Here is a 22,016-nt window from a genome sequence, read left to right on the forward strand (position 1 = left end):
TGTTAGCCCCTGGGTTTCTTTCCAGTACTCTTACTGTAGTATATACTTTTACATAGACCTTCATATAGTTCTAGACTTTTTTGTTTGCTTTTTAATTACTTTATTTATTTTTGACGGTGCTGAGTCTTCATTGTTGCATGCTGGTTTTCTCTGGTTGCGGCAAGCATTCTCATTGCAGTGGCTTTCCTTGTCTCAGAGCACAGGCTCTAGAACATGCGGGTCAGTAGTTGTGGTACATGGGCTTAGTTATCCCGAGGCGTGTGGGATCCTTCCAGATCAGGGATCGAACATGTGTCCCCTGCGTTGGCAGGCGGATCCTTAACCACTGGACCACCAGGGAAGTCTCCATAATTCTGTTTTTTTATTTTTCACAGAAGTGGGATCTTCCCATGTGTTATTGTAATCTGCTTTTTTTTTTTAAATTGTCTTACAAATAACTCCATATGAATCCTTATTTTTACTCCATCTTCTACATTATGTACTTTTGATCATATTTGATTTTGAGAATGTTATGTCTTTGAGAAGAGGTAAAACTAAAAGATCAACAAGACCATGGGTATCCCTGCCATTGTGGCATGCTCTCCTTGGAGAGCTTCCTGCTCCAGCCCTGCTTCCCCAGGGAAGAGCCCACCATCCTGCCATCCCCCCCAGGTGCAGAACGAGACCCCTGGCTCCCCAATCTTCCTCATGAAGCTGGCCCAGCAAGCCCGGCACCTAGAGGTCCAGATCCTCGCCGACCAGTATGGGAATGCAGTGTCCTTGTTCGGGCGCGACTGTTCCATCCAGCGGAGACACCAGAAGATCATAGAGGAGGCGCCGGCCACCATTGCCACACCCGCCGTGTCCGAGTTCATGGAGCAGGTGAGCTCTGGGGAGCTTGGGTGGGGGAGGCATCTCAGCTCAGCGCCAGCAAGAGCTCTCAATGCCCAAGTGGCCAAAGTGGAGTGGGTGTCCAGGAAGAGGTGAAGGGGCAGGGAGTGGAGGGAGGAGATGAATTCAGCCTCACGCAGGTTTGTTGGGCTATGATCTTTGCGGTCCTGAGGTCATTTACACACAGTAGGTCCTCAGCCTGCATTCGGTCAGGGAACCAGGATGTTTCCCCCACCCCAAGAAAACCACCGGCACCCCCTCCTTCCCCATCTTGTCTGCAGTGTGCCGTGCGCCTGGCCAAGACGGTGGGCTACGTGGGCGCGGGGACTGTCGAGTACCTCTACAGCCAGGATGGCAGCTTCCACTTCTTGGAGCTGAATCCCCGCCTGCAGGTGGAACACCCCTGCACGGAAATGATCGCGGATGTCAACCTGCCTGCTGCCCAGCTGCAGGCAAGGAGACGGGCTCTGAGCCCCGGGGGGGGCTTCTGCCCAGAGTGGGGGCTGGGGCTGGGCTCTCCTGTCCTGCTTAGGTCAGACCTCCCTCCATTTGGACTGACCTGGTCATTTCTTCCTGCTGGGAGTCACTCACACACTTTGGCGGGATATGACACAGGTGCTGGCGGGTCCCTTTGAGTGGGCCACATCCTAAGACCCAGTAGACTCAGTGTGGTCCTTTGGCTCAGCTGGTGTCCCCGTCATCTGCTTCTTCCTCGTTCCTCCAGATCAGCTTTCCCTGCGTCCTTCACAAAACTTTCTTTATCTCTGCCTCTGGATGCTGTTTCCTCTCCCCTCCCACCTACTAAGAATCTGTAACTTTTATCTGATACCCATTAGGTGTTGTGACTGTTGCTTCTTTGCCCAAGGACACTGCTCCATGGGGGCAGAGGCAAGCTGTCTTTTTCTTTCCTGGCATCTCCCTTGTTGTACCGTCTTGTGGGCCCAGGAGGAGCTCAGTATATTCCAAATCATCCAGTGCACCGCTTCCTCCATCACCTCTAGCTCTGGGCTCTGTGTTTGAGGACTGACCCTCTCACGGGATGGACTTGATTTCAGGTCGCCATGGGTGTGCCGCTGCACCGGCTGAAGGATATCCGGCTTCTGTACGGAGAGTCCCCGTGGGGGATGACCCCCATTTCTTTTGAGACCCCTAGCAACCCTCCCGTTGCCCGAGGCCACGTCATTGCAGCCAGAATCACCAGCGAAAACCCAGATGAGGCAAGTCGGGGGTGGTGGTGGGGAGGGGCTGCGTTTTCACCACCTCCAAGCTCCCAGCTTAGCTCCGAACCTTAGCCTGGAGGAGACGCCCAGGCCTCACAGTTTACAGACGAGGAAACTGAGATGCAGGAAGGGGAGGAATGAAGGGGTTTATCCACAGGTGCTGTATGCCAGGGACCAGGCAGATGCCTGCTGTGTCAGATGGCAGCCACACCTCTGGGCATCGTCACCCTATATCGCAGCTCCAGAGGTCGGTGCGGCCGGCCTGATGCCCAGGACCTGCTGAGCCCATGGCCGCGTCCCAGTGGTGGACGACGAAGGTCACATGTGTCCATCTTTGGGACGGGCAGCTGGGTTTAGAGTGCAGATCCTTGGATTTCTGGCCCCATGAACTTTTTACTACAACATACAGTCTAAGGCAGTGGTCCCTAGCCTTTTTGGTACCAGAGACTGGTTTCACGGAAGACAGTTTTCCCGTGGACCAGGGTAGGGGGAATGCTTTGCAGGCGATTCAGGCACATGGCATTTATTGTGCGTTTTCTCTCTATTATTATTACATCAGCTCCACCTCAGCTCATCAGGCATTAGATCCCAGAGGTTGGGGACCCCTGGTCTAAGGAGTCCCTCTGTGACTTGTTCTTACTTGTACCTTAAAGTACCAAGCAGTTGGCGTCTGTCACAGTGTACGTCTGTATCAACAGTGGCCACATAACCACCATAATCTACCACGATTTAGTTATCTAAAGACTAAAGTTATCTAAAGACTAAAACGTCTAAAGAAGTTTTAGCCCCTCTCTCCCATGGTGACTGTGTTAGTTTGGGATCTTTGGCTGAGAGCAAACAATCAATTCCGGTGGTGGGCAGGCAAAATGGGAGACTTTTAAGGGGTGGATGGTTTATTCACAGGATGGAGGATCAAATATAGAAAAAACCCAGGCGCCTGAAACTTTGCATCTCTCGCCTCCAAGCATGTCTGCCAAAATGAATGCCTTTATCACAGGCAATCCCAGCCAGAGCATCAAGCCCACCTCTCCCCTTTTACCAGAATTACACTCAGAAGTGGATGGGTCATTCTCACAAAGGGAGTTTATGTGTATATTAGCATCAACAAGGGCTAACGTTGGATTTCTGTATCTGCCATAGTCTAAAATTGGAAATCCCTCTTCTCTTTTATTTGAACATTTTCTGATCAACAATGGCAAGCATTTAAAATCAGTAGGTATTGTCACTCAGCTCCATCAAGTGATGTGATTACCGGTCCTCAACTTGGTTGTTATCTTTCAACTTTTTTTTAAGAATAAAAATTCCACACCTTGACGTGCTCACCTGGATACAACTACACTGCTTGTGACAAGTATCAATGTTTTATTTATCACACTAAGCTCTTGGGTGTGGGAGGGGCTCTTGGGTTTTCCTAAGGTTTAATTCTGATGAAAATAGATTTGGAGTAATAATTTCTTCTGTTTTGCTTTTTCTATCTGGGCTCCAGGGGTTTAAGCCAAGCTCCGGAACAGTCCAAGAATTGAATTTCCGGAGTAGCAAGAATGTATGGGGTTATTTCAGCGTGGCTGCGACTGGTGGCTTACACGAATTTGCGGATTCCCAGTTTGGGCACTGCTTCTCCTGGGGAGAGAACCGGGAAGAGGCCATTTCGTTAGTATCTCCCTCCCTCCCTTCCTTCCACCCCTTCCTTTGAGAAACTAAAAATTATTGGCCTGTGGCTTCAGATGCAGAGCAGTTTAGGGGATGAGTAGCAGACCCGATCTTAAACACCTTACGCCGAAGTAAAAGAACACAATCTGTCCTCTTCCCTCGTTTGAGACCTGTGACGACATACATGGAATCAGTTCACCAAGGTCACTGATCTTGAGCTTGTTACAGGTTGAACTTGAAGGTGATCCAAAGAATGTTCAAGGTGATTCCAGGAGTTTAAAAGGTGCTGAGTGCTATAGCTTTTTATTTAAAAAAAAAAAAAAAGGTGCAGGGGGGCCCTCTTTAAATTAAAGTCTCTTAAATAGTTCCCTGAGAAATGCACATTGACAAAGAAGCCCTCAATTGCCAAAACACCTCCATCTTTTAAAAAATTGGAGTATAGTCGATTTACAGTGTTGTGTTAATTACTGCTGTATAGCAAAGTGATTCGGTTAAACATATATATATGTACATTTTTTTTTAAAATATCCTTTTCTGTTATGGCTTATCATAGGACAGTGAATGCAGCTCTCTGTGCTATGCAGAAAGACGTTTCTGTTTGTCCATCCTAGATAATAGTTTGCATCTGCTAACCCTAACCTCCCACTCATCCTTCCCCCACCCCCTTCCCCCTTGGCAACCGCAGTCTGTTCTCTATGTCTGTGAGTCTGTTCCTGTTTCATGAATACGTTCACTGGTGTCATGTTTTAGATTCCATGTGTAAGTGATATCATCTGGTGTGTTTCCCCTACAACACTCTCCCTGATTTCACAGAGAGTGGGGTTTTCTGCCCTTTGGACTGGACACCGTGTTTGATGCGGGGGTGGGGGGGCCCTCTGGGAAACAGGAGGTGGTTACAGCCAAGCAGGTGCAGGCTGGTGACTGCCCTGTGCAGAGTGGGGTACTGGTGTCAGCCATCTTTCCGTGCACCCCAGCACACCGGGCAGCTGGGTGGACAGCTAGAGAGTGACTCCTCCTTGGGACACTGAGCGATTTTGACAGGTCCAGCAGGAGAGAGAGTCAAAGTGACTGGCAAGGTTGATAACAATTATAGTCACTGTAATTAATCATTTCATAGCAGCTAACATTTACTGATCAGGGACCATGTGCTTTATATGGATCGTCTCATTTGAATCACCAAGTACCTGTGAGAAGGCAGGGTTATCCCCCCATTTTCCAGATGAGGAAACTGAGGCCCGGGCAGTTTAGTCACTGGCCCAAGATTTGCTGGACCAGTCCATGCTGGAGGCTGTCTGATTCGGGACACTCTCTTCTCTGGGTTTTGGCTCATTGGGAACCATGCTAGAGCTGATAACACCTACGTTAATTGGGAAAACAATCTGTGTGTCTTCCCCTCAAGGAACATGGTGGTGGCTTTGAAGGAACTATCCATCCGGGGTGACTTCAGGACCACTGTGGAATATCTCACCAACCTTCTGGAGACTGAGAACTTTCAGAACAATGACATTGACACCAGCTGGTTGGATAACCTCATTGCAGAGAAAGTGCAGGTAGAGGGCTGCACGCCTCTCCCCTGGGGGTCCTGGAACCACCACCCTCCCCGGCTCCCTCTGGCCTTGGTCCCTGTGGATACTGACTCACGGAGTCTCTCCCAGGCTGAGAAGCCAGATATCATGCTCGGGGTCGTGTGCGGAGCCTTGAACGTGGCTGACTCCATGTTCAGAACCTGCATGACGGATTTCCTACACTCGCTGGAAAGGTAGGGCGTAGGGGTACTTCCTTTCCCCTCTTGGGAAAGGTAGCAAGTAAGTGGTGTTGGTGTTGGTGGCAAGTAAGGCAGAGACATTCTTTCTTTGGGTGCAGATCAGTCACCATGCAGTTAGTGAACCCCTCCTGTCGTCACCTTCTCCTCCTGCCCTCAGTCTTTCCCAGCATCAGGGTCTTTTCCAGTGAGTCAGCTCTTTGCATCAGGTGGCCAAAGTATTGGAGCTCCATCTTCAGCATCGGTCCTTCCAATGTGCTTGCCTCTGTAGAATTCCTCAGATAAACCTGGGCTGCCCTGGAAGAGGCTGGATGATTGGGGTGGTGGGGGCGAGAGGGATTCTCAAGGCCGAGATAGCCATCATCCTTCAGACAGCCGTGTGCATACTCATACTGACCTGTGTAAGTTAAGTTACAACAGGCAGGAGTTCAGAGAGGAGGATGTGAACTTGAGAAGCAAAGCAGATTATAGGTCACCTCTATAAATGGCTCTTTCCCAGGTTATAGGTCACCTCTATAAATGAAACAGGTGACCAGTGAAATGGACCCCATGAAGATGGCCAGGAGGTCCCTCTTAGGATGGACCAGGGTTTCCCAGCCTCTGTACCACTGGCATTTGGGGCTGGGTCATCTTCTGTGGTGAGGGCTGACCCTTGCCAGATGGAACGTTAGCCCATCCAAAGCATCCCCTCCTCCTCCTCCGGAAGTCAGGACAGTCGCGTGTCTCCAGATACTGCCATCTATCCTCTGGGGAGAGGCAGAAATATCCTTCCCCCCTATCCTGCCCCCCATTGAAAACCACCGTGATAGGCAAAGGAGACTACCAAAAGGGAACTAGAAGGATGAAAGTTTTTAGTCCTTGGATCATATGCTTTTTAAAAAAATATTCTTATTTGGCTGCACTGGGTCTTAGTTGCAGCCTGTGGTATCTAGTTCCCTGACTGGAAATCATACCCAGGCCCCCTGTATTGCAAGTGCCAAGTCTTAGCCACTGGACCACTAGGGAAGTCCCAGATAATATGCTTTTGAATGGTAATAGAGTCCCAACATGGGCTTCCCTGGTGGCTCAGCGGTAAAGAATTCTGCCTGCAATGCAGGAGACCTGGGTTAGATCCCTGGGTCGGGAAGATCTCCTGGAGGAGGGCGTGGCAACCCACTCCAGTGTTCTTGCCTGGGAACTCCCATGGACAGAGGAACCCAGCAAGCTGCAGTCCATAGGATTTCTACAGAGTCAGACATGACTGAAGCATCTAAGCAGCAACAGCTGAGGCCCTGTCCATGCACCGGTTTCTTTCACAAGCAGGTGGCAGGATTCCCACGCAAGGACTTTTTCCGAGAAGCAGCAGCGTGGAGTTTGCTTCTTGGGAAGCCCTTTTGAAATTTCACATCCTGCAGCAAGACCAGTTTCCTTCAGTTCTAAGGAATATCAGGTTCCTTGGGACTGTCCATCCCTTGCCTTTATCAACCAACTGTGGTGATGCTTAGGAGAGGCAAAGAGTGGGTGGTTTTTACAATCCAGAGAATGGATGGCTGCAGAGTTCTTGGTCACTCCCAGACTCACTGCAGGTCTGTCTTCTCTCCCAGGGGCCAGGTCCTCCCCGCAGAGTCTCTGCTGAACATTGTGGACGTGGAATTAATTTACGGAGGCGTTAAGTACATCCTCAAGGTAAAGGTCTCTATTTCTGGGATGTCTCTAACACTCTGGGGTCTCAAGGGAGTTTTACTTCTGCGACATGCCACCCCTGCAGTGGATTTTCTCATACCTGGTCCCGGGATTCCCCCTGCAGTCCTATGACCTTGAAACCTATGGGCTTTGGATTCCAGAACCTGTAGGCTTGGACCACATGCACAAACAAGTCGTGATAGAGCATGTATTGGTTTCCCACGGCTGCCAAAATGAAGTTCCATAAACCGGTGTCTTCAGCAGTTTCACCAGAAATTCATTGTCTCTCAGTTCTGGAGGCCAGAAGTCCAACATCAAGGTGTTGGCTGTGCCGTGGTCTCTTAGGCTCCCAGGAACCACCCTTTCCTAGCTTCCGGTGGTCGTGGACATTCCTTGGTGTTCCTTGGCTTAGAGGTTGTCACTCCAATCACTGCTAGTCTCTGGCTTTGTACGGCTACCTGTGAGTGCGTCTTTGTCTGTCTGTCTGTCTTCATCTTCCTCCTGTGCCTGTCTGGGTCTCTTCTTGCCTTACAAGAACACCAGTCAGACTGGATTCAGGGCTCACCCTAATCCGGCCTGACCCCTCCTTAACTGACTACATCTGCAAAGACCCTGTTTCCGAGTAAGGTGACATGCCAAGGTTCCGGGAAGGATGTGGACTTGGGGGGACACTGTCCAACCCCTCAAAGCATGCAAGAAGAACCACGGCTCAAGGGCAGAACCTGTCCCCACAGGTGGCCCGGCAGTCTCCGACCATGTTCGTCCTCATCATGAACGGCTCTCACATCGAGATCGACGCCCACCGGCTGAATGACGGGGGGCTCCTGCTGTCCTGCAGCGGCAACAGCTACACCACCTACCTGAAGGAGGAGGTGGACAGGTGTGTGGCCGGGGGCACCCAGAGCCAGTTCCCCCCACCCACCCACCGCGGGGTCCATGTGCAGGCTCAGGCTCTTAGCCGAGGCACCTTCTCTGGGACCTTCCGGGGCTGCTGGGGAGGTTCATCTCGAGGGTGGAATCCCAGGCTGCAGGCTGGCATCCGTGGGAGGTCCGCAGGCATCCCTTGTCTAGTGATGTGGACGGATTCAGGGCTGCCAGCTCCGCAGCCTGTGAGGTGTGCGCTGAGTCCCAGCAGCTCTGCTCTGAGCTCAGTGTCCATACCCATCGGAGCAAGGCTGGGAGAAGATGCAGTTATCCAGTTGGGGTAACAGCTATTTATCTGAGCATCTGTTGGGTTGGCCAAAACGTTCGCTTGGGTTTTTCTGTAAGATGTTACCTACGAATAAACTTTTTGGCCGACTCAATACTCACCCCAGGTGTCAGACTAGGTGTCAGCAGAGAGCCGAGGTCACAACTCATGGAGTCTTGTCGGGGACGAGATGCATCGAACAAGCAGATGGCAGCAGGGAAGGTTGCTGTGTGTCAGGACGGGTGGAGCATGGAGTGACCCGGAAGCACTCAGTGCGGGGGCCTCACGAGACAGACTCAGAGACCCTGTTGGTCTGGGGTGTCTGACCAGCCCGAGCTCACACAATGAAACAGACCCCTACTCCAACCCCCAGCTGAACAGGCAGCAAAGGCCCCTGGCCAAGAAGAGTGAAATGGGGGAGGGATGGGCGGTGGGGGTCCCAGAGGCCCCAGGCCTGAAAAAGCTCCAGTTAGGGAATGCAGGTTCTATTCCCAGTCCTCCATGGAAGAAGGCGGACAAGATACACCCCACATCGGCTTTGTGTTACCTCTTTTTAACCCATGTTCTCTCTGCCAAGAACATTCAGGGTGATTATAGGCACCACCCCCGGGGCAGGCTCCTCCTGGTTCTGTTACAGAAAGTGAAGGTGTTAAGTCTCTCAGTCTTATCTGACTCTGCGACCCTGGACCAGAGCTCCTCTGTCCGTGGGGATTCTCCAGGCAAGAACCCTGGAGTGGGTAGCTGTTCCCTTCCCCAGGGGATCTTCCCAACCCAGGGATAGAACCCAGGTCTCCCGCACTGCAGGCAGATCCTTTACTGTCTGAGCCGCCAGGGAAGTGGTTCTGTTATAAGGAGAAGCCTTTCCCTGGGTCAGCATGTATTGAATAATATCGATATTGCTTGATTGCTTTCTCTGTGCCAGGGCCTGTTGGAATTAGGAAAAGGAGCTAGTTTTCTGCCAGGAAGGGGCCCCACCCCAGCTCACCCCCAAAGTCTTTGGGGTAATTATCAGACAGCACCATTTGGGAAGAGTGGAGTGAGTCGCTCAAACCATCCCAGGGTGATGCTCCTGGCTGCCGTTAGGGAGGGAAGGCACCATTTGGGAAGAGTGGAGTGAGTCGCTCAAACCATCCCAGGGTGATGCTCCTGGCTGCCGTTAGGGAGGGAAGACGCTGTCAGAAGCCTGACTCCGGCACGTGGGTAGATGGTCCCCCCCAGTGTCCCCACCACCTCCTTCTCTTCCCAGTTACCGAATCACCATCGGCAACAAGACGTGCGTGTTTGAGAAGGAGAACGACCCCACGGTCCTGAGATCCCCTTCGGCTGGGAAGCTGGTGAAGTACACAGTGGCGGATAGGGAACACGTTGAGGCTGGGGGCAGCTACGCCGAGATAGAGGTGACCGCAGAGCTGGCCCCCAGGGTGAGGCTGCAGCTGGGCCGCCCTCACACCCCCTCCCCCAGGGAGGGCCCTAACAGACTGCCCCTTTCTCCTGAGCGCTCACCTGCTGATCCCTCAAAGAGCCAGTGCGTGGGGGGTTCAGCCCTGGTTCCCTGCCTTATCCCATGAGGAAAAAAAATCTCAAAAAATGTATCCCTCCCCAAGTGATGAATGATAATAATGCTGGCAATTAAAAAGTGGTAACCCAACACCTGCAAAGCACTTAACACATGGCAGGCACCCTTCTAAGCATTTTCTCTGTCTTTAATTCCTTATTTAATCTTCCTAGCAATCATGAGTTGGACCCAAACAGAACCTCCATTTTGCACATGAAGACATGGGGCCCAGGCAGCCTAAGAAACTCACTCAAGGTCACACAAAGCCAGGATTCCAACCTGGTCATTCTCTGCTGCAAGGAAAAGAATGATTCCTGTAATGAAAATATAGCAGTGGTGGGAGCTGACACCTGTTGGCCTCTTGCTATGCGCCCTCCAGCTTATCCTTCTCAGTGCCCTATGAGACTAGCCTGTCATTTCCCCCCATTTTATAGTTAGGGAAACTGAGACTCAGAGAGGGGACATCATGTGCTAAAGATCACAGAGTGATGGGTGGGGTGCAGGGGTTCCAGCCCAGGCCTGGCTGACCTGAGTGCCCAAGCTATGAACTTTTAGGCATGGGCAGGATAGTCCTGTCTGAAGCCCATACATGCTAACAACATTCATCGCGTCCACACAGCCAGACTCTCAGACCAGTTAAAGGGGCTGCTGACTGGACTGGAAGCACATTCTTCATTCCCCAGAGGGTTTTCTCTCTACCTTTAAGAAAAGGAGCCAGTCATAAAACACACCTCATTTTAGGAACATGTGTATCAGTCACCCTACATCATATGATTTAGCTGTGTTTCTAAGAGAAAGGCCTTCCTTTGGAAATAAGGAGCAGTTTCCACATCTGTAAAATGGGTACAGTGAACACCTGCCTCCCTGGCTGGCTTTGCAGATGGTAAAGATGTATGACCAGCACTGTGCCTGGCACATGATTGATTGTGTAAATGCCGCTCTCCTCTCCCTGCTGCACTTGAACTCTGCCCAGGGGGTCATTCTTTGTAAGTGACACGGTCCATGCTCCAGAATTGCTAGTTTGGGGTGAGCCAGGCCAGACCCTAGGGGCCCCACCTAAGTAGAAATCACTTCTTTGTGCAAAACAGGTCATGAAGATGATCACGACCCTGAATGTGCAGGAAAGTGGCCGGGTGAAGTACGTCAGGCGTCCGGGGGCTGTGCTGGAAGCTGGCTGCGTGGTGGCCAGGCTGGAGCTCGATGACCCTTCTAAAGTGCGCCCGGTATGTGACCCCTGGCAAGGCTACTCTGTGGGCCGGGCAGGCCGGCGGCTGCGGCCCTGCGGCCTCACCCACCCCGATGGGCGCAGGAACGTGCCTGCCTGTGCCTACAGCCTCCTCAGCAGCTCCCCATCCCACTAAGGGCAAGACCCACGCGCTTCCGATGATCTCCAGGGTCCCCCAGGGGCTGTGCCCCGCTTTCTGCCCTGCATTCACCCTCTGCCTCCCTCTCCCCCTTAACCACACACTCTGGACTCCTCCCCCTTGGGGCCAGCTCCCTCTGCCCAGAAGAACCTTCCCCCAGATGTGCACAGGGCTCTCCTCTCATTTCCCGTAAACTTTGAGGCAGCCCTCTTCCCCGCGGTGCATTATATAGCATTGTCACATTTCCATGACGTGAGGTGACCTGCCCTCCTACAGTAAGCCAGGCCTGCAAGGAGGTGGCTCCCCTTTCGTGCAAGTAATGTTTGTTTGTTTGTTTGTTTGTTTTTCTTTATGATAATTAGCATATATACCCAGGAAGGAAAAAAGTTAGAAAAGCATTTTTTTTTTTTTAAATCAAATTGTCTCTTTTCTCCGGACTATCCTATCAGTTTCATTTCTTTTCTCCTCTTTCTTTTCATTATTCTCTTTCAAGGGTTTCCAAAGGTAGAAATAGAGTGAGCTTTGTTAGATAACAGGAAGTGAATCTGTGCCTACCTTTGTGATTCGTTTTAGCAGACCTTTCCTGCGGGGCTGAGTTCTGGAGACAGGAACGCAGCCACCAGTGCCAGCAGGCTCATGATTGCCAATGAGAAAGATAAGCAGATAAGTCTTTGTAATTCAGCTCAGTCAGAGGGACTGTCCTTGGCCGCTGGCTGTGGGGGTCCAGAGGGAGAAGCAGCAGCAGACTGTGGAGACAGGAAGCCCTCCAGTTGATCTTGAAGGGCGAGAGGAGCCTGCAGGGCTGGGAGCGGAGCGGAGGGGATGGGAAGCTGAGGGCTCTGGGCCGGCAGAATAGCACGCCCCCAACTCCTGGGTCCCAGTGCCTCACATGGTCAGTGATGAGTGGGTGTGCTCAGTCGCTCAGTAGCTCAGTCGTGTCCGTCTCTTTGCAACCCTGAGGACTATAGCTCGCCAGGCTCCTCTGTCCATGGGATTTTCCAGGCAAGAATATTGGAATGGATTGCCATTTCCTACTCCATATTGAGTGGATGTTTGTAAAATAAATTAAGAGATGAATGAATGCATGAATTCAGTGTTTGCCCTTTTGGGGAGCTTTTTTAAAAAAAAGTTTTGGCCTCACCTCACAATATGTGGAATCTTAGTTCCCCGACCAGGATTTGAACCTGCACCCCCTGCATTGGAAGACGGAACCTTAGCCACTGGGCCACCAAGGAAGTCCCTTTGGGGAGTTTTTTGTTTGAGAATCCTCTAAGGCCAAATGTTTATGATTTACAAAAAGCACGTACATTTGTATGAGAGTTTCCTAAATTTTCCTCAGTGCTAGGCATTCATCTTTGGGATTCAAGCAAACCTGAAAAGAAATAGGAAAATAGGGAGATGATATTGGTTAGAAAGCAAAGCCAAACAGAAACATCTGTCAGCAAAAATAATCAGCAATAGGAAAAGAATTTTATTTGAGCCAAACTGAGGACCACAGCCCGGAAGACAACCTTTCAGATAACTTTGAGGGACTGCTCCCGAGAAGCATGGTTTTCAGCATAGTTTTATGTCTTGTCGGAGCAATGAACATGAAACAAATCAGGAAGACTTTCCTCTAAGATTTCAAAAAAAAAAAAAAAAAGGAAAGGAAAAAACCAGACCAGTGTATGCATAGCAAGTCACCATGGCCTTGGCACCCAGGAAGGGAGTCCTGCTAGCATCAGGGGAGAACCAACATTGGCATTCCAGGAAGGGAGACATTGCATCTCTATTTTATTTATTTACTTTTTAGCTTTTTATTTTGTATTGGAGTATAGCCAATTAATAATGTTGTGATAGCTTCAGGCAGACAGCAAAGAGACTCTGCCATACTCATCTTTATTTTTAACATGGACTTTCTGTACTTCTGGTCAATGTGCTCTTTTCCTCAATAATTAAAACAGATGTCCATTGTATGTTTGGCTACAAACAGGCTGCTTAGTTAGCATGAAATTCAAGTTAACTCATGTAGAAGCCACAATGACTTTCCCTGACCTCAACATGTGAACATTTAAAATAAAAAAAATCACATCTAACACCCTCCAACAGTATTTGGAAGACGTAATTGACTACGACATTTACCAAGGGGAGGATTTGGAACCCTCACACAGGGGCGTGTATGAGTGCTTTTAACTTTCCAATAGGATGCTTTCTTCTGTTCCCCCTCCCCTTCAGGCTTCATCCTAACCACACTGTGTGCATGGGATACATATTGTGTGTTGGTGGCTCTGCCTTGGCCCTTGGCTGGTCCATCTCCTTCGGAGGCCACGGTGGCCTTGACCTCTGGCTCCTGTTGTGTCTCATCAGGCTCAGCCGTTCACAGGAGAGCTCCCCTCACAGCCAACACTGCCCATCCTCGGAGAGAAACTGCACCAGGTTTTTCACAGTGTCCTGGAAAATCTCACCAACCTCATGAATGGCTACTGTCTGCCGGAGCCTATTTTTAGCATCAAGGTGGGCCACGTGTGCAGGGTGGGTGTGTATCACACACACATGCATAGGTGCAGGTAAAGAGCCCAAAGATCCCAGAGATCTTTATTGGGGTAAGAAATGGGAAAGTCTGTCATTTCTATCAAGGGCCTGTTCTCAGGGGATTCCTCAGTTTCATTGTAGACATCGGAGTGCATTTCCCTCTGATTATAAACCGGTATAAAGGTTACATTGCTTTTGGGGAGTCAGTTCAGCTCAACACTGAGAATGTTCACCGTAAGAGAACAGTCGATGCGGGTCACCTCTTAAAGAGACAGTAAGGAAGCGACTTTGTCCAGAGACACAGCTCTGTTCATCCAGGGTCCCATTGTCTAGAGAAGTAAGTCCTCAAATTTGCAGACCTCTGTGAAGGATCCATGCTGCTGAACGTGACATCAGTAGCTATAAAACTACTGCTGCATCACCTTCCATCCCAGAATAGTCCATCACAGTGATGGTGGTCATGGTAATAATGGCCAGCTCTAGCCTGGTACATTTGCTAGCTCCCACACTAAGCACTTAACACTTATTAAGTCATTTCACTTCCTCAACAACAGGGAGGTGGGAACTCTTATTATTTCCATTGTACAGGTGAGGAAACTGAGACACAGAGAGGCTATAAAACTTGCCTATTTCATCCATACGGAGGCAAAGAGGGGGTTTGAACCCTGACCCTCCAGCTTCAGAGTCCATGTGCTTAGCCCGTATGTTAGGCTGCCTAATGACCAGCATTGCAACAGTTTTTTTAGCCTCTGCACTTGCCAGTATGTGCATGGTTTCAAGTTCAAACCTTACAACCTCATTACGGGGTTGACAACCTTCTCCTTCCCATTCAAAAACCATCAACAGTTCCGGTGACCCAGAAGCAGGGCACTGCAGCTATTAAGAGTCTCTGCGTTTGCATCCTGGCTCTGCTTCCTACTAGCTGGGTGACTTTGGGTAACTTAATTAGTCTCTCTGTTTCAATATCCTCAAACAGAAAATGGGAATACCGATTATACCTACTCCCTGGGTTGTTTCTGAGGATCAAATGAGAACAGGTCAATTTGGGTTCTCCAACAGTGTCTGGCACAAAGCAAGCGCCCCACAAACACCTGTGCTTCGCAAAGTCTGATGTCCTGACCCCGCACCAGGCTGGCAGTTTGGATGCACAAGGCGGGCAGTGGGGCCGTCCTGGGTGGGGAAACCGGGTGGGTGTTGCTCCCTTCCGTGGCCATTCCACCCTGGACTGTTCCAGAGGCTACCAGGTCTAGATCTTTGGCTGCTAGAGTGCATGGGGCCTGGACAGCTTAGTGTGTGGGGTGCCCCCCACCCCGTGCTGGGTGGCTGCACCCACGCCCCCTGCAGGCCTCGGGCCGACACTCTGGTCCCACCGCAGCTGAAGGATTGGGTGCAGAAGCTCATGAGAACCCTCCGGGACCCGTCGCTGCCGCTGCTGGAGCTGCAGGAGATCATGACCAGCGTGTCGGGCCGCATTCCCGCCCCCGTGGAGAAGGCTGTCCGCAGGGTGATGGCCCAGTATGCCAGCAACATCACCTCGGTGCTCTGCCAGTTTCCCAGCCAGCAGGTAGGTCCACACCCGCACCCTCCAGGAGCTCAGCCCCCAGTCAGTCTGGACCTCCAGCCTCTCATCAAGTTGGGCTTTGTGAGACCCACACCCACAGCACGAGATGCTGGGGCCTGAGAGTTTTCTTTCATGCCTTCTCTGCAGAATCCCAACATTTTCTCCCAAAGCAATAGTTTTAGATGGATATAAGCAGTTATCAGTAGTCCCTGGGTTCGGATTGGGAGTAGGCGGTTGGTACGAATAGTCACCATTTTCCAGAACTGCACTGTCTGACATGAGAGGAGAGTGTGAGTTTTTCTCTCTAGTGTGTAGTGTTGCTTCTTCCTCCTTGGGTTTGTGTAGGGTGGCAGTCGTAGGGCTATATGTATATATCAGATTTTCTAAGAATGGAAGTCATTCCCGGGGAGTCTCAGAAACCTCTAATAATTCTACAGTGGCCTCATTTTGTTCTTTTTGGGGGGTTGCTTTTATCAAGCATGTTACAGGAAACCTACATCTGGAAGAGCCCCCTCTTTTTTATTTTCATGCCCTCGGTCTGGTGAGAAGGGCTTCCTTGCACCATTAGTAATTTGGGAAACTCAAGGTCAGTGTGAGTCAGTTTATTCCCAGAAGTCAACTTCTGCTGCTGCTACTGCTAAGTCACTTCAGTTGTGTCCGACTCTGAAGATGGCAGCCCACCAGGCTCCGCTGTCCCTGGGATTCTCCAGGCAAGAACACTGGATTGGGCTGCCATTTCCTTCTCCAATGCATGAAAGTGAAAAGTGAAAGTGAAGTCGCTCAGTCGCGTCCGACTCTTTGCGACCCCATGGACTGCAGCCTACCAGGCTCCTCTGCCCATGGAATTTTCCAGGCAAGAGTACTGGAGTGGGTTGCCATTGCCTTCTCTGAGGTCAACTTCTAGATTGGACTATTGTTCAGCTGTAAAAAGGAATGAAATGATTCACACTGCCCTGGGGATGAGCCTTAAAAACTTGAGTCTCAGTGAAAAAAGACAGTCACAGAAGCTCACATTGCCCAATTCCGTTTATATGAAACGTCCAGAATTGGCAGACCCATGGAGAAGAGACAGTAGATTAGTGCCTGCCAGGGGCTCGGGGCAGGAGTGACTGACTGCCCATGGTTATAGGATTTCTTTGGGTGGTGATGAAAATGCTCTAAAATTAGTGATGATGGTTGCATATCTCCGTGAATATAGTACAAACCACTGAATTAAATATACACTTTAAAAGGAGGGAGGGGAATAGGATAGTATATGACTTCTAGCTCAACTAGAAGAAATAATGAAAATAAAGCTCTCAAGGACCCCAGTGGAGAATCATACGTGTTGGAACTTTCTGGGAGTTTGTTATTGATGCAGGTTTTTCATTAGAGGTGTTTTTGTTTCCATGAAACAGTATGCCAATAGCATTCAACCTAATTGTAAAAATAGGACCTACCCGACACCCTCATGCTCCCTGGTGTTGGAAATTCGCTTTTCCTCCTTCCCTGGAGTGTTTGTGAAGAGGAATGGTGTGAATACGCATAAGTTTTTATGTGATTGTTGTCGTCCTGAGCTCTTTAGTCCTCAAGCCACACGTTGAGTGGGGCACACAGAGCCATTTCTGGGGGGCCAGAGGGCTTTGGGTGGGAGTTTTTGAATGATCCTCTGCTGGGCTCTGCGTGGGAACCTGTGGTGGGTCCTTCAGTGACTTCTGTGTGGTGGACAGATTGTGTGGTCTGAGTGGCCAGACCTGTCCTGTCTTCCCGTTCAGATAGCCACCATCCTGGACTGCCACGCGGCCACCTTGCAGCGGAAAGCTGACCGGGAGGTCTTCTTCATGAACACCCAGAGCATCGTGCAGCTGGTCCAGAAGTGAGTCCCAGGCCCTCCACGGGACGTGGTGGTCACACTTCCTCATCCATGTGTTGCCCAGGGTGCTGCTATCTTAAGGGCAGGCTCAAACCAAGAGACAGTGCCTGGGGTCTGAGACCCCCGTTCCAGCCCTGGCACAGCCCTGCCTAACAGAAGGACAAAGCAACGCCCTTTACCTCCTAGTCTCAGTTTGCTAGTCTGTAAAACGGGAATTAAAAACACTTCACACGCTGAATCATTTTGCACTACCGGTAGATTAACTTTTGTAAAGTGCTGAAACACAGCAAGTCCTCATGGTAGCTTTGCTTATGAGACAGTGCAATGAAATGATTTTACAAGCCATAAATGATTATAGAAATTATTCTTGTGATTTGGGGGGATCCTTGCAAAGGAGGAATTGGTAAAGAACTTGTTCAGTTGCTCAGTCATGTCCAGCTCTTTGCGACCCATGGACTGCAGCCTGCCAGGCTCCTCTGTCCTTCAGCATCTCCCAGAGGTTGCTCAAATTCATGTCCGTTGAGTTGGCGATGGTTAGATACCATCTCATCCTCTGTCACCCTCTTCTCCTGTTGCCTCAATCTTTCCCATCATCAGGGTCTTTTCCAATGAGTCAGCTCTTCGCATCAGGTGGCCAAAGTTTTGGAGCTTCAGCATCAGTCCTACCAATGAATATTCAAGGTTGATTTCCTTTAGGATTGACAGGTTTGATCTCCTTGCTCTCCAAGAGACTCTCAAAGAGTCTTCTCCAATACTACATTTCAAGCATCAATTCTTCAGACCTTCTTTATGGTCCAACTCTTACATCTGTACATGACTGTTGGAGAAACCATAGTTTCAACTATATGGACCTTTGTCAGCAAAGTGATGTCTCTGCTTTTTAATACGCTGTTTGAAGTGAAGTGAAGTGGAAATGTCTCAGTCGTGTCTGACTCTCTGCGACCCCATGGACTATACAGTCCATGGAATTCTCCAGGCCAGAATACTGGAGTGGGTAGCTCTTCCCTTCTCTAGGAGATCTTCCCAACCCAGCAACTGAACCCAGGTCTGCCGTATTACAGGTGGATTCTTTACCAGCTGAGCCACCAGGGAAACCCAATACACTGTTTAGGTTTGTCATAGCTTTTCTTTCAAGAAGCAAGCATCTTTTAATTTATTGGCTGCAGTCACCGTTCACAGTGATTTTGGAGCCCAAGACAATAAAATGGGTCACTGCTTCCACTTTTTCCCCTTCAATTTGCCATGAAGTGATGGGACCGGATGCCATGATCTTGGTTTTTTAAATGTTGAGTTTTAAGCCAGCTTTTTCACTGTCTTCTTTCACCCTCATCAAGAGGCCCTTTAGTTCCTCTTTACTTTCTGCCGTAGGAGTGGTATCATCTGTTTATCTGTGGTTGTTGATATTTCTCCCAGCAATCTTGATTCTAGCTTGAGGTTATCCAACCTGGCATTTCACATAAAGTACTCTGTATATAAGTTAAATAGGCAAGGTGACAATTTACAGCCTTGGGCATACTCCTTTCCCAGTTTTGAACCAATCAGTTGTTTCATGTCTGGTTCTAACTGTTACTTCATGACCCACATACAGATTTCTTAAGAGTCAGGTAAGGGGGTCTGTATTCCCATCTTTGTAAGAATGTTTTAAAAGAATTTTCTTTAAGAACTTGTATTTTATCTCACATAGCTCTTGAACAGGGAGAATTATTCTGATGATAAAAAGAACTGCCCTTTTGTATGAAAACTCTACCCAACAAGAAGCTTTGCCTTCTTGGACAGAATTCAAACATTTTCAGACTGGAGTGAGTTAATTTAGCACATATTAGCCAGCGTGCCAAAACCTGTAAGAGATGCAGAAGATAGATGGCTATAGGAAAATGCCCTTCTCTCCAGGGCACTCCTTGGCTTGTGAGGACTCATAGTGACAATATAGGATTGAAGTTGAGGAAGGAGATTTGCATTTGGATTCCCCACAAAGTGAGAGTTCCATAGCCAAGGGCTAATCCTTTCCTCTGAACTCTTTCAGCACTAACCCTAATCCATCCTTTAGTGTAGGAAAAATGACCAGGAGGTATGAACAAATGATAAATGAATCAAATTCCCTAGCAGGCTCTTTTTTGTGTTAAATACAAATCTCAGAGGTATATCCTATGTTGTGTGCGTGTGTTTTTTTAAAAATCACATTTGAACAAAGGAGCCTTTTCGGCTCGTACTCTTGTTATTATTTGCTGGTGCTGGCGCAAAGCTGGTTTCAACTTTCCTGAAACTCAGCGTCCCATTCCTCGTGTTCTGAAATGGTTTAGAAGAGGAAACAGTTTAAGGAACCTCCAGGTTACCATTTGTTTTTTTTTTTTTTTTTTTTTTTTTTTTTTTCTTTCTGGTAACGTTTTATTTTATTTTATTTTTTTTTTTTAATATTATTTTATTAGTTGGAGGCCAATCACTTTACAACATTTCAGTGGGTTTTGTCATACATTGACATGAATCAGCCATATAGTTACATGTATTCCCCATCCCGATCCCCCCTCCCACCTCCCTCCCCACCCGACTCCTCAGGGTCCTCCCAGTGCACCAGGCCCGAGCACCTGACTCATGTATCCCACCTGGGCTGGTGGTCCGTTTCACCATAGATAATATACATGCTGTTCTTTCAAAACATCCCACCCTCACGTTCTCCCCCAGAGTTCAAAAGTCTGTTCTGTATTTCTGTGTCTCTTTTTCTGTTTTGCATATAGGGTTATCGCCACCATCTATCTAAATTCCGTATATATGTGTTAGTATACTGTAATGTTCTTTATCTTTCTGACTTACTTCACTCTGTATAATGGGCTCCAGTTTCATCCATCTCATTAGAACTGATTCAAATGAATTCTTTTTAACGGCTGAGTAATATTCCATGGTGTATATGTACCACAGCTTCCTTATCCATTCATCTGCTGATGGGCATCTAGGTTGCTTCCATGTCCTGTACCATTTGTTTTTAAAAGGAAAGTGAAATGTATACAGGGATCATTTGGTAAATGTCTTTCAAGTTTTGTTTTATTTTCCAAATTGTCTTTATCCATTGGATGATTAATCGAAAATATTTATTTTCACTCATTCATGCAAGGCTGACCCCATTCAGCATCCCAGCTCTGTGGCTGTTTTTCCTTCTCTCTGGGGACCTCTGGTTGGATATGTGACCTTGGGCATGTCGTCGCTCTCTCTGACTGGCAGAGTTAGCACAGATGGACCAACTCATGCATCCCTCCCAGACCTGAGGATGAGAGGGTGCAGCCTCTAGGTTCTTTTTTTAACTATTTATTTGTTTGGCTTGTCGGGTCTTAGCTGTGGCGCGCGGGATCTTCATCGCGTCACGCAGGATCTCTGCTTATGGCTCCTGGACTCGCTGGTTGTGATGCGTGGACTCAGCAGTTGTGGTGTGCAGCCTCAGTTGCTCCACAGCATGTGGGATCTTAGTTCCCAGATCAGGGGCCGAACCCATGTCCCCTGCATTGCAAGGCAGGTCCTCAACCACTGGACCATCAGGGAAGTCCTCCTCCAGATTCTTTATTAGTGTTTTCTCTCCAATACTTTGGCCACTTGATGTGAAGAACTGACTCATTTGAAAAGACCCTGATGCTGGGAAAGATTGAAGGTGGGAGGAGAAGGGGACGACAGAGGATGAGATGGTTGGTGGCGTCACTGACTCAATGGACATGAGTTTGAGTAAACTCCAGGAGTTGGGGATGCACAGGGAGGCCTGGTGTGCTGCGGTCCATGGGGTCGCAAAGAGTCGGACACGACTGAGCAACTGAATGAGCTGAACTTTTTCAAGTCTTGAAAGTCCTGCTGGAGACAACAGGCACCCCAGGACATGAAACTGATCACTCAGCGGCCTTCTCCTCCCCAGGTACCGCAGTGGGGCCCGCGGCTACATGAAGGCAGTGGTGTTGGACCTCCTGCGGAAATATTTACTGGTTGAGCACCATTTCCAACAAGGCAAGAGTCACCACCCCAGGCACTGGTGATGAGTCCACGAGGGCAGGAGGGGCCTGGAGCCTTACCCCACGTGGCTTCTTGTCCCCCTGCAGCCCACTACGACAAGTGTGTGATAAACCTCCGGGAACAGCTAAAGCCAGACATGCCTCAGGTGTTGGACTGCATCTTCTCCCACTCGCAGGTCGCCAAGAAGAACCAGCTGGTGATCATGTTGATCGTAAGCAGGAAAAGTCGTCCTTTACCCAGAGTTGGACAGGGCTCCACTGACTTTCCCTGGAAAGATTCTGGTAGCCAGATTTTAAAATACTTCATACCAAACTTGTCTTGGGTCTCTCCTCTCTTATTTATTCATTTGGCCATGCTGCACAGCCTGTAGGATCTTCCCTGACCAGGGATTGAACCTGGGCCATGACAGTGAAAGCCAGGAATGCTAACCTCTAGACCACCAGGGAACTCTCGAGTCTTTCCTATCTTAGAAAACCACTAGCCTGGCCGTTGGACAGTGCCTGCGTTCCGTGCTGTCCTTGGAGGCACAGGCCAGGGGAATGATAGAGACTAATGTCACCACCATTTGATAACACAAAGGAAATCAGAATTGGGGAGGGAGAGAAGGTTGAGAATAATTTCCCATGAGATTTTTTCAGCACAGACCTGCCTGTGTGTTTGTGTGTGTATGTGTGAAATGTTAACACGTTAAACAAATTTCCTGATTATAGAAACAAAATGTGGGCTCATTCTAATTAGGGACATGCAGAAGCAGAGGTAGAAAAGAATGACACCCCCCCCGCCCCGGCTCCACCATCTGGTGACTGCCTGCAGAATGGCCTGGTGCGGGGGTCGGG

At 49.3% G+C, this 22,016-nt stretch overlaps 1 protein-coding gene across 3 annotated transcripts in view; it reads left to right on the forward strand.

Annotated features, from left to right (window-relative positions):
* The window catches only part of ACACB (acetyl-CoA carboxylase beta), a 102,009-nt gene that overhangs the window by 38,629 nt on the left and 41,364 nt on the right, over nucleotides 1–22,016 (forward strand). For 2 of the 3 annotated variants that reach the window (XM_065904097.1, XM_065904098.1), the window contains exons 10-24: nucleotides 652–861; nucleotides 1,152–1,322; nucleotides 1,926–2,087; nucleotides 3,577–3,740; nucleotides 5,140–5,290; nucleotides 5,396–5,499; nucleotides 7,086–7,167; nucleotides 7,899–8,044; nucleotides 9,600–9,774; nucleotides 10,997–11,131; nucleotides 13,619–13,765; nucleotides 15,159–15,347; nucleotides 17,099–17,199; nucleotides 21,086–21,174; nucleotides 21,267–21,391. In XM_065904097.1, the coding sequence (XP_065760169.1) occupies nucleotides 652–861; nucleotides 1,152–1,322; nucleotides 1,926–2,087; nucleotides 3,577–3,740; nucleotides 5,140–5,290; nucleotides 5,396–5,499; nucleotides 7,086–7,167; nucleotides 7,899–8,044; nucleotides 9,600–9,774; nucleotides 10,997–11,131; nucleotides 13,619–13,765; nucleotides 15,159–15,347; nucleotides 17,099–17,199; nucleotides 21,086–21,174; nucleotides 21,267–21,391 (2,151 nt within the window). The remainder of the gene's footprint in view (nucleotides 1–651; nucleotides 862–1,151; nucleotides 1,323–1,925; nucleotides 2,088–3,576; nucleotides 3,741–5,139; nucleotides 5,291–5,395; nucleotides 5,500–7,085; nucleotides 7,168–7,898; nucleotides 8,045–9,599; nucleotides 9,775–10,996; nucleotides 11,132–13,618; nucleotides 13,766–15,158; nucleotides 15,348–17,098; nucleotides 17,200–21,085; nucleotides 21,175–21,266; nucleotides 21,392–22,016) is intronic. The other variant, XM_065904099.1, reaches the window with a different exon arrangement.

Source organism: Muntiacus reevesi, chromosome 13 (assembly GCF_963930625.1).
Source record: "Muntiacus reevesi chromosome 13, mMunRee1.1, whole genome shotgun sequence".
Lineage (NCBI taxonomy): Eukaryota > Metazoa > Chordata > Mammalia > Artiodactyla > Cervidae > Muntiacus > Muntiacus reevesi.